The sequence below is a fragment of the Coptis chinensis genome, chromosome 8, assembly GCF_015680905.1.
Source record: "Coptis chinensis isolate HL-2020 chromosome 8, ASM1568090v1, whole genome shotgun sequence".
NCBI lineage: Eukaryota > Viridiplantae > Streptophyta > Magnoliopsida > Ranunculales > Ranunculaceae > Coptis > Coptis chinensis.
In genome coordinates, this window is record NC_141463.1 from 76,131,102 (window position 1) to 76,145,912 (window position 14,811).

The window sequence follows — 14,811 nt, forward strand, 5'->3', positions numbered from 1 at the left end:
ATTCATGCATTGTCCAATCGATATTATTGCTAGTGTAACTCACAGTGGTGAAACCGTAGAAGAATAAATAATCACACGATTTTCACACAGATACCATTAAAAAAGTCTTCAGTTCACTTTCAGAAAAGCACAATGAGTTTTGGTCAATTCAATTACTTCACTCATACACAGCTCACGCGGATTATTAATTCAAATTAGTCAAGCTGATTAGCCTTAGCTAGCTAAATTGTATTACCTGGCTTAGCCGTTGTCATATTGTGATATACCCGGTGTTCATTATTCCGAGCGGAATATCAGATTTCCACCCAATATTTTGGTTTTTCAAAAACCCGAAAAAAATAATATATAATAGAAATATTAATAATTCTAAAATTAGTTGAAATTTCAAATATAATATTAGTTGAAATATTATGAATTTTGGTTTTTGAAATTTAATTTTGAAACTATAGATATACCCAATAATTTTGAAATACCCATAGATTAAATTTATAGATATACCCAATACTTTATTGTTTTTGGGAATTTTAATTATACCTATGTATAGATTAAATTTAATAAAATATTACCAACGCAGGATTGAGGATGCTTGTTAAACAAAATATAATGATATTTAAGATGGATTTCAAAAAAAATAAATTAAATAAATTTATTTAAAATATGCTTTCACTCTTTTTTTGTTCAAATTTTCATAAAAAAAAATAATTAATTTTTCAAAGTGGATAATACCAAAAAAATTTATATCAATTTTATGAGATTTTGAAACCATAAAAGTTACCAAATAGATTTAAGGGGCTTGGACCTTTTTTTGTTTCAAAGTATTACATCATAAAAAAATTACTGATTAAAAGTACCACTTAATGCTTAATTTAAAAGTTTTAGATTTGCTTAAGTTTAAAATACGAATATATATATTTATACTCTTTTTATTGTTCAAACGAAAAAAAAAAAAATAAATAAAAATTTATATCAATATGATTGTAAATATTTGGGGCTTTTTACATCATAAAAAAAATTTATTTTAGGACAAAATAACAATGAAAATTTTTATCAAAATATTGGACAACATAACAATGTAACTTATTGGCAGAAGTCATGCTAATTTTCTTCATCTTTTATAACTAAACTCCCTTGAGTACCATAATAATCCACTCAACATTATCCAAAACCTAACCCACTAGTCCACTACCCCCACGAAGCCCACTGAAGCCGACTTAACCAAAATTTAGAGTAAACCCCAAGCTTAAACAGCTCATAGTCTCATACTAAACAAATGAGTCAAAATAGCCGGACCGTCCTCAAATTCAATTTTTAAAAACCATCCACGTCTTCCTTTCTCTCTATATATACCCCCCTCATCTCACTCTCCTCTTCTCCTTCATTCATTCCACCCACCCCCATTTTCAATCTTCTCACCCCACAATCCCCAAAAAAATCTCCTTTAATCATGTCAGATTATGAGGCGAGGCCAATAGTGATTCGTTCAGTATGGGCAGATAATCTAGAATACGAGATTAGTTTAATCACAAACTACGTAATCGATGAATACCCATACATCTCAATGGACACAGAATTTCCCGGCATAGTTCACAGACCCAACAAGGATGATTCATCATCAGTAATTGAATCTTATTTAGGCAGATTCGAGCCATCAGATCATTACCTAATGCTCAAACAAAATGTAGACGCCTTGAAATTAATCCAAGTCGGATTAACTTTTTCAGATATAAATGGGAATTTACCAGATCTCGATACAAAAAAATGTCGGTATATATGGGAATTTAATTTCCGAGATTTTGATGTTGACCAAGATTTGAAGGCAGATGACTCGATCGAGTTGTTGAGAAAGCAAGGGATTGATTTTGAGAAGAATAGAGAATTCGGGATTGACTCGGTGAGATTTGCTGAGTTGGTTATGAGTTCGGGTTTGGTTTGTAATGACTCGGTGAGTTGGGTTACGTTTCATAGTGCGTATGATTTTGGGTATTTGGTGAAGATTATGACGGGGTGTGTGAAATTGCCAGATGGGATTGAGGGGTTTTTGGATTTGTTGAGGGTGTTTTTTGGGACAAGAGTTTATGATGTGAAACATTTGATGAGGTTTTGTGAGAGTTTATATGGTGGGTTGGATCGAGTTGCGAGGACAGTGGGTGTGGATCGGGTTGTGGGGAAATGTCATCAAGCGGGTTCGGATAGTTTGTTGACGTGGCATGCTTTTAAGAAGATTAGAGAAATGTATTTTGTAAATGATGGGCCGGAGAAATATGCTGGCGTCTTGTATGGTTTGGAAGTGTTTTAATATTAAAGTACAAATTTTATCTTAATTCTTATTTACTTTTAATTCCTAGTTAGTTAGTTAGTTTTCGTATATTTCTTTTTATAGTTGATCAATTTATTTTTATTGTTTGAATTTTGTTCATATGAGTTGAGGTTGAGTTAAAAATGATGGATGGAAGTATATTCATCACATTTTTCAGCCCCATGTAATTTAATAAGCAGAAACATTAGAAGCACGAGACACTGAGTTAGAATAGGTCCCTTTTTTTGAGATAGATGCTGGTTTGAGAAGTGAGAGGGAGAAAGGGAACTGAAAGGGATGGGAAATGCATCCCTAGTAGGAGGATGAGGTTAGTGACAAGGATAAAAATTTAGAAACTACAAAATCTTTGTAAGGCTAGTGACTGGGTCTGAAACAATTATAAGAACCTGGTAGTCAGACGAGATGAAATTTATGCATGAAGTACATTGTATACATTGTCTACTAGTTCAATGAGTTGTAGTCTATAGTTTGAATTTTCTAGAAAATGCTTTGGACAGAGATTGGATTATCTATTGTGTTTGTGTGAGTTAGGTGCCCTTAATCTTCCATTGCAGGAAAGGTTTTGTGGAGAGACACATGTAGTTCTTTGTACAAGGGGATGCATGAAAGTTCAGCGAATAGATTGCAGTGATCTGGACTTGAGAAAAAGACTAGCAAAACTTACGAGTCTGGTTAAATAGTGGTTAACAAGGAGGCTGGGTTTCCAGGAATATCTGTTAGAAGATTAAGGATTTAGTGGAGTTCATTATACAAACTATATTCGGGTTGAACAAGATGATCGGGTACCCTGATTTTCTTACGGCCTTACGGGTGTCAAACAAATCGTTGAAAAGGACAGGGTACTGACAGATAGGCTGATGGAAGATTATTTTCTTAGTAGACTTGACAAATGTTGAGAAGTTAGTCATAGAATATGTGATTGGAGCTGCATTTGAAACTATTTAGACTGTAAATGTGAATGGTCAGATTATGCGTGGTATTTGCATTGGGCATTCTGATTTCTGAATTGTTTGAGAGTTTTACAAAAATATGAAATTGGCAACTGGTCAGAGTGTTGAGATTAATAAAAGTCAAGACATTCTAGGAGTTGACAGTTCAAGAGCTTATAGTAAGAGGAGGGAGGTTTGTCAGTGGTTTTTGGGACGTGTAATAGGACATACACATTTAGAACAATACCTCATTGATCTATACCAAGATTAGCTTGCCAGCTTACGGTCTAGTTCTTATGATAAGCATCCATTCTTGGATTCAGTGTTTGGATGAGATAATATTGGGACTGAATTGTGAGCTTCTAACAAATTTTTATCAGTTAACAACGTCGAGGGATATATTGTATACACTTCATGGTAGGTTTAAGTAAATTGATATATTTTTGCATCAATATAGTGATTTGGCATCTTTTTGTTATAACTGTAATATGGGTGATGAGGGATGAGTTCATACTTAATAGTTGAAATTAAGCTTATATGGGGTAAAAGATCCTTTTGTTACTTAGGATCTCATCATGAATAGTAATGGCCATAGTTTCAGCCTGTTTTTTTTTTTTGTTTTTTTTTTAAAATTTTTGTAATGATGAGATGGGGAAACATCTATGCACTGGGGGGCACTCTTTAGAGAGTTTCATAGTGAAGGAAAATAAAATTTGGCTGACCTCCATGGATAATACTTGTACGACAATAGCAGAAAGAAAAGTAATGATGCGTGCGTCATCTTAAGTGTAGAATTGTTTGAAATTCCTCTTTATACTTTTATCACAAGTGATAACTTGGTTGTTTCCAGATTTAAAGTTATGTACTTGTGTCTCTTCCTTGTCAGGTTTCATGCACGAGCTAGAATAAAAGCTTATATAGAAGAAACATAAGGTTTGAAAAATTATGATAGCTTCCAGAAAGTTAAGTTCTTTTAAATTAACAGAGGGAGGGAGGTTTACAGATAGACTGATGGATGTTTGCCTGTTAGGTATTACATGTATTTATGTTGACTGGCGTTTTCCTTGAAGAGTACTAAATCCTTTAAAGGATTTATTTTGTCAAGATTGTGGATGAGGATTGATTAACGTGTTTATGCTTACACGATAATTTCATAGTTTCCCCTTCGATTCTGCAGAACTGAGGTCAACTGAAATCTTTGCATGAGCAGGGAATAGCTTTTGAGAGTGGCCTTGATGTGGTTATCAGTAATACCAAAGTGGTCATTACGGCTACCACAAATCGGCCCAAGCTTGACCTAAGGTTGGGTCTGATGATCAGACAAGGTATGCGCTTCCAACTAGTAATATAAATAATAGTTCTGCTGCAGAAGTATTTTTGCATTTTTAGTTGAAGGAAAATAAACTTGAAATTTCATGCCCAAGTTTAGTTATACCTATTCGCATGTTGTGACTTACTTTAGTTTTTCTTGTAATTTGTTTGCACTTGTGTTCTTCACCTGTTTCTATTTCTTGCCTTGTAATAGATATCTCATCCTTGTTCCTTGTTATTATTCAAGAAATTGGGTTAGGGAGCCTGTTTTAGAAAAGTTTACACTTGAAAGATTGAAGAATATTATTTTATAGATTTACTATGATTAACCTTTTCTAGATAATGAAAACTGCTTGTTAACCAACTTCCCTTAAACTAATTTTCTGTGCTGTAATATATAATAACTACTTTACCAATCAAAAAAGAAAAAGGGAAAAAAAAATCTTATACATAAGTTCTGATGCTGTTTATTAGGGCAGAGTGCTGTTCTTAAGATTTTGAACCGAATTGTCTCATTTGAGAATTTCCTGAGTTTGATTAATTGTTCGACATATTGGCCTCACATAAAACTATTCAGCTAGTTTGGTTCTTGATAGCCCCTGTTTTAGATGACAAGTCAGAAGTAGGTGCAGTCCTTCTAAGCTGACTTGCTTCAGTAAACAATTGCATTCTATATTCTCTGGTAAGGTTCATGACGCAATCTTACCGGCAATCATCTTGAATGGGCATGCAATAGTGATTACTGCTCTTGTTGGTCTATGACAATGCAGCCAACTGACAGCTGGACCTTGCTTCCTGCTCCTGACAGCTTCTTTTCCTACTGCTAAGATGTACAATGACAAGGATTCATTTAGTTCTGGAGTCTTAGGACTCACAGTAGCTCCTAAGGACGGAACACCCATCGAGAGAGCATCTTCTGCTATGCCTATTACTGTATAAACAGGAAGCACCAACCTTGTTCTTCATTCAAGTCTGTTATAGAGCTTCCTAGTCTTCTTCAACAAGGTGTAATCTTGGTATTACATAGTGACAATTTACTGCTCTCTGGGAGGTAATGTATTGTATATCGAAGTGACATATATCCTAGAAGTTAGGAAAAGAAGATGATCCTGATCAGTTTGTGAAAACTGCCTCCCTGCTTACCCTTAAAATGCACGAACAACTGATTCTTCACTCAGGTTATACAACTTTGAAATTAACTCTTACAAGCCATGATGCCATTAAAATATAGTAAGCTATTGTTACGTTCTTGATTGAGACTAGTTGACTATGAGTCTTGGTGCTTTTATAGAAGAATTTTTATATTCTCGTGGTGTAGTCAGGAATTGTGGGGAACGGGATCAACACCAGGATCTTAGATTAAATTGATATGGAGTAACGAATGCCGCTGGAGGGCATCTTGCTATGTAATTATTATTATGGTATTTTAGCTACAGGATAGTTATCAGATTTCAAAAGCTCATCTGCTGCTGTGATAAGATAATAATCTCAGATTTAGAGGCAGGTTGTTCCTTGTATATAGACTCACTTATGCCCCTTCTCTGCAGTGGGCATTACAACACTTGCACTTAGGATCTGGGAAGGTAAGAGAAGTAGAAGATGAAAGGGAACTTCTGTTTAGTATGTTATTTTTTGTTGGCCTCAAGCATCGGTGCAACTGTTCTTGAAGTCGAAGCTCAATCTTGCAATCAAGGTGTTGTTCAAAACAATATTGTGTTATGCTTGGGCAGTTTTATTGTGTTATGGCTTCTTGTTTTGGTTCTGTAGTTTCATTCTGTTGTGCGCCTAGGAAAGAAATGCAGAACTCGGAAGGTCTAGTGAGTTGCAGATGCAGTCAGTGTAATCTTCAATATGTCCATGCTAAGTTTTTACCTGCGGTAGAGCAATACTAAGTTACTAACCCTTGCAAATACGCAAATGCATCCACCGTTCGTGCTAGTCGCCAAGTATTAGAAACTAGACTTAATCCGAACGATCCCATCTATTTTTTAGAACAAAATATGATTGTATAATACTATAATGAGACCGAAAAAGTAATTAAGATTTTCGTAACACAGTTTTATTTCAATGTAGCTTTTGACAAAGTTAATGCATTGTGTAATTTGACAGCAAACAAGATCGTCCCACTTCGTGCATGAGATGTTGAACGCTAACTTGAGAATGCAGTATCGTACTCCAAAGTCCATGGACCTCCTTATCAGTGGCCGCATCAAAGATAGCCAATGCTACTGAATAAGACAGAATAGGCATTAGCATGCAGATGAAAGATTGGTCTAACTGTACCTTGACTATCTTTCTGCGAGCTCTTGTAACACAATCACAGATGTAAATACTTTCATAGTGAACAAAACATTATATCAAACAAAGACCAATATAAGTATAAAATGCAAATAGAACACATGCACTAGCTGAATTTACACCATATGTTTGATAACTATGATAGTGTTCAACATCAAAAATCAAAGACAAGTCCACGATGAAAGTAGTCAGTTGGATCTGCGACACCATTATATACCCACAATAGGATTTCCCTTTCCATGTTGCAACTCCGTTCTTCAATATTCTTGCAGTTACGTTCCTGTTCAGTTTAATTTAGAAGGAAATTTGATACAAGAAGCTTAACTGGTTCCCAAAATAAGCCGAAAGCTAGGTCTTCCTAGCAACGCATCCTGAAGATGAACAAAAGAAGCATCCCAGTTACGAAGAAAAGTTAATGCCAAATTAAAGAAGAAACCAATTTAACCAGCAAGTCTAAGAAATTGGGCCCAAGGCCCATTTCCGGGTGAAAATCACTCTCAGAACCATAGTTTTTTTTTAATCACTCTCAATGACAATTTTCGGGTAAAAATAATCCAGAAAACTAATTATTATAGGTATAAACAATGATTGTTCATACTCCAATAGGTATTCCTACTAACCATACATTATGTTGAGGTATGAACAGTGAATACTCATGTTGAAGTATAAATAATGACTGTTCATATCCCAAATAGGTATGAACAATGAATATTCATATGATCAATGATTGTTTATACACCCCCCCCCCACCAAAAAAAAAAAAATAGGTATAAAAAATCATTGTTCGTATCATATGAACAATGATTTTTTATACTTATTTTTTTTGGGAAGAGGGGGGGGGGACGAACAATGATTGTTCATACCTTATGTTGATGTATGAACAGTGATTGTTTGAAGTATAAACAATCATTGTTTATACCTATTTTTTTTTGGGAGAGGGGGTACGAACAATAATTGTTCATACTTTATGTTGATGTATAAACAATGATTGTTCGAGGTATGAACAATGATTGTTCATACGAACAGTGATTACTCATACTTCTTACTGACCACACATTATGTTGAGATAGATACATTGATTGTTCATAGCTCATGTTGAGATATGAACAGTGATTGTTCATACCCTAAATAAGTATGAACAATGATTGAACAATGATTGTTCATACTATATACACCGGGTCGTTTTAGTTGGGCCAGACCGTTTATTATTTCGCATCAGGAGTATACTTGACCTTTCATCTACCTGAGCCATTTTTAATTTCGCATCAAGGGTATATTTGACCTTTCATCTACCTAGTCCTTGTGAGTAAAAAAAAAAAAAAAAATTGGTTATGAGAGTTACTTTTTCCCCCAATCTATCCTGGAAAGTCACTCCCTGTTTAACCAGATCGAATTTTCTTTCATCACTATAGGTTTCCTAATTCAGGGAGAAAAAAAGAAAAGAATAGAAAAAAGACAATGCACGTTAATGCTTCCTTTTAACACCATTAAATCCAAAGGCATTTTCTCTGCTTTCATTGAAGGAAGTAAATGAACAACAAAAACATGAAACCTACATAAGTTAAAGATTCCTTAAGATCCCCAACCAGAAAAAATTAACGTAGTATTAGATATTAACTTCTCAAGAGCCATTAAACAAACTTCACATAGAATCAGCCAGAATAACAGAAATTTTTTCCCTTAGAAATGCATTGTTATTCTAAGGAGAAACCATAATAAAATAGATGTGAAAGTATATGATAGTAATATTAGGTACCAACAAAAGAAATGCCACAACTGAACACCATAACAGAAGTAACTGTTTAATAACAATTTGATATCTCTTCAGTGGTCACCAAGAATCCTGGGTGACAGGAGGCTCCCAGTAAAAAATAGTGGAGGGTTACCAACTTAGCATACCCTACTGGTCCACCATTGACATCGAGAATTATTACAGCAAACTGTACCTTAGTTCCATAGTTTCATGAGCACACCTTACTGAAATACGAGGGTAAGATTTATTTGTACAAATATATTCATAAGCCCAAAAGCCAAGTTTTCCACTCTTTAATCAACCATGTTTTCCTGTAACCAGGAGTCACAAACAGTAACACAGAGGCGTTCCCCTGACACTATGAACTCATCAAACAATGCAAGAATCGTGTCCATTGATAATGGAAGGCACCTGGAATAGAGAGATTTCCTCTGTCGCCACATGTAGTGAAATGACGGCCAAGGAACACTAATCGAACTCTTATATCAGAAATCCGGCGAAGACACCCATTTAAAAGTGCATGAGACCCATTCATGGAACTAATAAAGCAAGTGTTTGTGCTTATTAATTCTCCAACCATCTAACCCCAGAGTAAATAACGTTCTGAAGAATTACTTGGTTTCTAAAACACTTTATACAGATTATGAAGTGAATTAAATTCAAACCCAGACACAATATGTTCCTAACGAGTAATGAATCTTAGGAGATTTAGGGATCATTATATAATCCTGAATGATGGTTTACCCCAGATATAATAAGGTGTGTTATAGTAATCAACAATCTTTGGGAGGAAACAAACCAAGCCATTAACAGTACCCACTACTTCAAAACATATCCAACCATTAAATGCTCTAGATATTTTCTTGAATTCTTTTAATTAAAGATGGCAAGTGGTTGCGCGTGTTCAAGATTAAGAAAACATTCAGGATGGATCAAATAAGACCTCTTATAACAAGCTGATAAAAGCGGCACAAGGAAGAGAAGTTGACCTTGAAAAGTGAAGTTTAGCAAAGGGAACTTTGCAGAAAATCAACAAGAACAACAGAAAGTTGAACACGAATGGAACCTCTAAAGGCAATCCAGGAGCTGCTGGTTGGGCTGCTGCATAGAAATGAACATTGCAAGCTACTACAAACTACATTGTGAAGACTATAGCTGTCGAGGAGGTCAGGAGGGTATATTTAAAGCTACGGGGATTGGTTGGCCGGGTTGAAAGAGATTCTAAAGCAGTCATTACGTCCTTTCAGAATGAACAGGTTATTGGATAGGAAAGGCCACTTGGAGGAATATAAACATCATCTTATCAGTAAACAAAATGTAGATAAGTTTTGCTAGAGGGAAGCTACTAGCAAATGGAGAGAAACTACAGAGGGAATCACATCTTCCATCCCCTCTACCATTAGAAACTCTCAAGTTCTATGGATTTCAGGTTTGTCTAGCAGGGATTGAAAAAGACTAACACGTCTGATATGAATCTGTAACCTTGTATCTTTGTTCTTTTGTTAAATGAGAAATTACCCTTTAGATTTTACAAAAAAAACAGTATACAACAATTAAAATGCATATCTTAGAAATGAATTATTATCCTAAAATAAAGACATATACTGATACATTAGATGTGAAAGTATATAATAGTAGTATCTTATTCCTCAAACAAAAGAAACGTAACAATGGAACTCCATAAAAGATCGAAGTAATCATTGATATAAAATTTGTTACCTCTTCAGTGATTACCAATAATCCTGGGTGACAAAAGGCTCCCAGTCAAAAATATTTGAAACTCAGCATTCCCTACTTCCCAACCATTCACACCAAGAACTAATATATTGTCAAAAGTCTTCTTTTCAGGGTTATAGTAACCAAGGCCGTGGCTTTTGCCAATCATAAAGAGCTCATTGTTACTTAGTTCCATCACTTCATGGCCACGCCTAAGCGAAAGTTCCTGTATAAAAACATTTTCTTTAGCCCAAGAACCAAGTTTTCCATATTCGTTCATTACCCATGTCTCTCCATTATAACCCATGGAGTCAGGGAAAGTAACACAGAGATGTTCACGTAACACCGTCAACTCATAATAACAGCTAAACTCAAGTCCATTGATATTAGAAGGCATCTGAATTATTGAAAATTCCTCTGTAGACACATTCAATGAAAGGATGACCGTGGCAAACTTATCATTAACTGTTGAACTAGCAATCCAATGAAGGCATCCATTTAAAAGTGCGTGAGACCAATTCATGTAATCAACATAGGGAATATTTGTGCTTATCAGTCTCCAACTATCTGACCCCAGATTAAATACTTCGACCTCATTCCCACATTTCGAATAACCACTTATACTGATTACCAACTGAATCAAAACCAAACGCAGATGCAATATGTCCATAACGGATGTTAGGAGAATCAGGGGCTATAACATAATCTCATGTAATGGGATTGCATATATAATAGGGCGATGGTAAATAATCTATAGTTTCAGCGGAGAAACAAATCAAACCATTAACAGTACCCACTACTTCAAAACATATCCAACCATTAGGTGCAGTAAAATTTTCCTTGAATTCTTTTAATTCAAGATTGTAAGCGGTTGGGCACGTTTTAGACTTAAGAAAACTTTCGGGATCAATCAAATAAGACTTTGTGTAACGTCCTATTAAAGCAGCACAAGGAAGAGGAGTGAGTGAAACTTGGGTGTTGGATGAAAGCATACCATGTTTTGGATACCCGTGAGATTGTTTTGAGAGGTAGTCTGCATAAGATGTCAAAGACTATGTCGATTGGGAGCTTTGAAAACAAGTCTTCTTCTACTTCATTGTACTTCTTTGTAGACAAACTCTTCTTCTTCTTCTTCATCTTGTGCTTCTTTTTTGGTTTCAATATATATTTTTCTTTCTCCATGAAAGTGTTAAAACCCTGGAGAGAGAAAAATAAATAGAGTTGATTGTTGGCCCACCAACACATTTCATATAGCCCGCTCGTCCAACACAACTAAATTTTTTTTTTTTATCAAATCTTGTTTTTTCGATAAATAAAATTTTGATCAAATCTATCTAATAAAAAGGCTTGTGTGGGGCTGCAGCCGGCGGCTACAAATTATTATCACAAATTATGACACGGGCACGGACTATATCTTTAACACGGCCTCAAAACATAGTTAAAAACAATTATACAAAAAATAACCTCGCAAAATATATAATAGAAAATGAAAAAAAAAATAACTGCAAAGTAATAATGACAAATATTTTAAAAAATATATAATACTGAATGAAACTAACGCCAAAAAACAATTAATAGGGAATCAAAACCTGGATCTGAAATACATCGAACTAACCTCAAATAATATTTAACGGAAAATCATAATTGGATGCAAATGCAAAGATTAAACTAATCTTAAAAAGTAATTAATAGAAAATTAGAATATGGATACAATTGCATTAAACTAACTTCAAATAATAATTAATGGAAAATCTAAACTTGGATGCAAATACACCAAACTAACATAAAAAAAAATAATTGTCGGAAAATCGAACTGGATCTAAAATGCATTGAGCTAACCTCAAAGAAAAATTAATTATAAATTTGAAACACGATGCAAAATGCGTGGAACTAATCTTAAAAAATAATTAACGGAAGATCGAAAACCGGATGCAACTCGCGATTTGAACTAATCTCAAAAAATAAAATGGATGCAAATGTATTGAACTAACCTCAAGAAATAATTAACGGAAATCGAACCGGGATTTAAATTCATTGAACTAACCTCAAAGAAAAATTAATTATAAATTGAAAACACGATGCAAATGCGTGGAACTAATCTTAAAAAATAATTAACGAGAAATTGAAAACCGGATGCAATTGTACTGAACTAATCTTACAAAATAAAATGGATGCAAATGTATTAAACTAACCTCAAGAAATAATTAACGGAAAATCGAAAATTGGATGCAAATTCATTGAACTAATCTCAAACAATAATTAATGGGAAATCGGAAACTAGATGCAAATGCAACTTTATCAAATAATAAACGAGAAATCGAAAACTGGATGCAAATACATTAAACTAATCTCACATAATAATTAACAGGAAATCAGAAACTGGATGCAAATGCATTGAACTCATTGTCACCAAGTACGGTACGGGTTTAAAACGGTGTACTTGAAAAAAACTTAGTTCGTGTTTTAAACGGAACGTCTCGGGAAAAAAACGGAAAAAAAAGTGTAAAAAAACGTGGGGCATAAAAAACGGGTTTAAAACGTATAATACGTATAATACGTAAAAAAAACGATAAAAACCGATGATAAATAATATAATAGATAAAGAGTTTGATTTTCTATAAAAGTGGAAAAAAAAATAGACACATAAAATAAAAATAATAATAATACAAATGAAAGAAAATTCAAATACATGAAAATATCAAATTATCATTACTCATCCAAATACTATAAGTTTTAGATTCAGTGCCAAAACACTACTCAAAATAAGATACTACTAATTACCAACCATAATGGCATAATTAAGTACTACAAATAAGTTAATATCTTTAAAATTTTCAATTAATTATTAATAGTCCAAAGCAAAATAGAATGGTCTCAATAAGTCAATCTAAACCCACTCTTCAAAAAAGGTAAACTCCAAAACCCTTTTTTTCTTTTCTAAGCGTTAAAAAAAAAAAAAAAAAAAAAAAAAAAAAAGTTTTAAACGGAGATTTTCAAAATCTCGGGTTTTAAACGCTTTTTAAGTTTAAAACGGTTTAAAACGTTTTAAAACGCTTTTTTTGAAAACCCGGTTTTAAACCGGAACCGGGCCTTGGCAATATCTCGAGGTTTAAACGCGTTTTTCAAAAACGCCCGATTTGGTGACAATGATTGAACTGACCTCAAAGAAACAATTAATGAAATTGGAAATTGGATGCAAATGTATTAAACTAATCGAAAAAATAATAATTAACGAAATCGAAACCGGATACAACTACATTGAACTGATCTAAAAAAAATAACGGGAATTGGAAATTGGATGCAACTGCATTGAACTAACCTCAAAATATAAATAACGAAAAATCAGAAACTGGATGCAAATGCATTAAACTAATCTCAAAACATAGTTGGGTTATATGTTGTGGGTATATCTCGATAAATATAGTTTTGCATTTAAAATAATGTTTATCTTATCTCTTTACGTATGATTGGGAACTCCTTGCTATTCAAGTAGCTTCAATATATATATGAACTTCACATTATTAGGCAATCTCACAAAACTTCAATCAAACTTCTATTATTAAACAACAAAATGAAGTTGAATGGTTTTATCAAAGGTAAGTTCTTTTTTCTAATGGAGAGTGAGGTTTTCACGTTATAAGAAATTTGGTTGAGTGATTAATATAATATTAATATATAATAGTTATGCATATTTGCAAATATTTTTTCAGAATAATTAATATAACAACACCCGTTCGTAGATAATCTTTGAAGATTCCACATAGTGAGTCATGCATAATTTAAAAAATAATTAATGGGAAATCGGGAACTGGATAATCTTCGATGATCCCACATATAGTAAATCAAGCATAATTTACTTTTGATGTCATGTTTGCAAGGACACTACAGATGGATCAGTAGACGTTGGTATTACACACCACAATGGATAATTAAAAGGAAATTGGAAATTGGATTCAAATACATAACTGAGCTTAAAGAGTATTTAACGGGAAATCAGAAACTTTATGCAAATGCAATAAACTAAACTCAAAAAGTAATTAACTAGAAATTGAAAACTGACCGGGTGCAATTGCATTAAACTAATGTCAGATAATAACTAACACGAAATTAGAAATTGGATGCAAATCTTTGAAAAATATTTAACGAGAAATAGGAAACAATATGCAAATACATCAAACAAACCTCAGATAATAATTAATGGGAAACCAAAAACTGGGTGCAAATGCATTGAACTAAACTCAAAAAATAATTGACATAAAATAAAAAATCGATACAACTGCATTGAACTAACCTCATAGAATAATTGGTGGAAAATCGAAAATTAAATATAAATGCATTGAAATAATCTCAAAGAATAATTAACGGGAAATAAAAAACCATATATAGTTGCAACGAATTAACCTCAAAGCATAAATAATTAGAAACAAGATGCAGATGTATTGAACTAATCTTAAAGAGTTATTAACGAGAAATCAGAAACTGGATCA

At 33.5% G+C, this 14,811-nt stretch overlaps 1 protein-coding gene and 1 long non-coding RNA gene across 12 annotated transcripts; one reads left to right on the plus strand and one right to left on the minus strand.

Annotated features, from left to right (window-relative positions):
* The first annotated feature begins 1,118 nt into the window (after positions 1 to 1,118).
* Positions 1,119 to 6,891, plus strand: LOC147483100 (putative CCR4-associated factor 1 homolog 11). Of its 10 annotated transcripts, none has more exons than XR_015206722.1 (4): positions 1,119 to 2,303; positions 4,133 to 4,276; positions 4,424 to 4,571; positions 5,328 to 6,646. XR_015206722.1 is itself a non-coding variant. In XM_086581215.1 (2 exons), exon 1 carries the CDS (start codon positions 1,445 to 1,447, stop codon positions 2,294 to 2,296), a length of 852 nt encoding a protein of 283 aa, XP_086437341.1. In that variant the 5' UTR covers positions 1,119 to 1,444; the 3' UTR covers positions 2,297 to 2,303; positions 5,328 to 6,646. The 10 variants fall into 10 exon arrangements, 1 of the variants encoding a protein (XP_086437341.1); XR_015206723.1 differs by having other exon boundaries at positions 4,133 to 4,179; XR_015206724.1 differs by having other exon boundaries at positions 4,133 to 4,179; positions 4,457 to 4,571.
* LOC147483101 (uncharacterized) lies at positions 6,891 to 11,682 on the minus strand. 2 transcript variants are annotated; one of them, XR_015206730.1, is made up of 3 exons: positions 11,319 to 11,606; positions 10,328 to 10,550; positions 6,891 to 7,226 (listed from the first exon to the last, which is right to left on the minus strand). It is a non-coding gene; the product is annotated as an uncharacterized LOC147483101 (long non-coding RNA). The 2 variants fall into 2 exon arrangements; XR_015206729.1 differs by having other exon boundaries at positions 10,328 to 11,682.
* Between the last annotated feature and the right edge of the window lie 3,129 nt (positions 11,683 to 14,811).

Excerpts from the sequence above, each read along its gene's own strand:
- LOC147483100 (XM_086581215.1), top strand. The coding sequence starts at position 1,445 with ATGTCAGATTATGAGGCGAGGCCAATAGTGATTCGTTCAGTATGGGCA.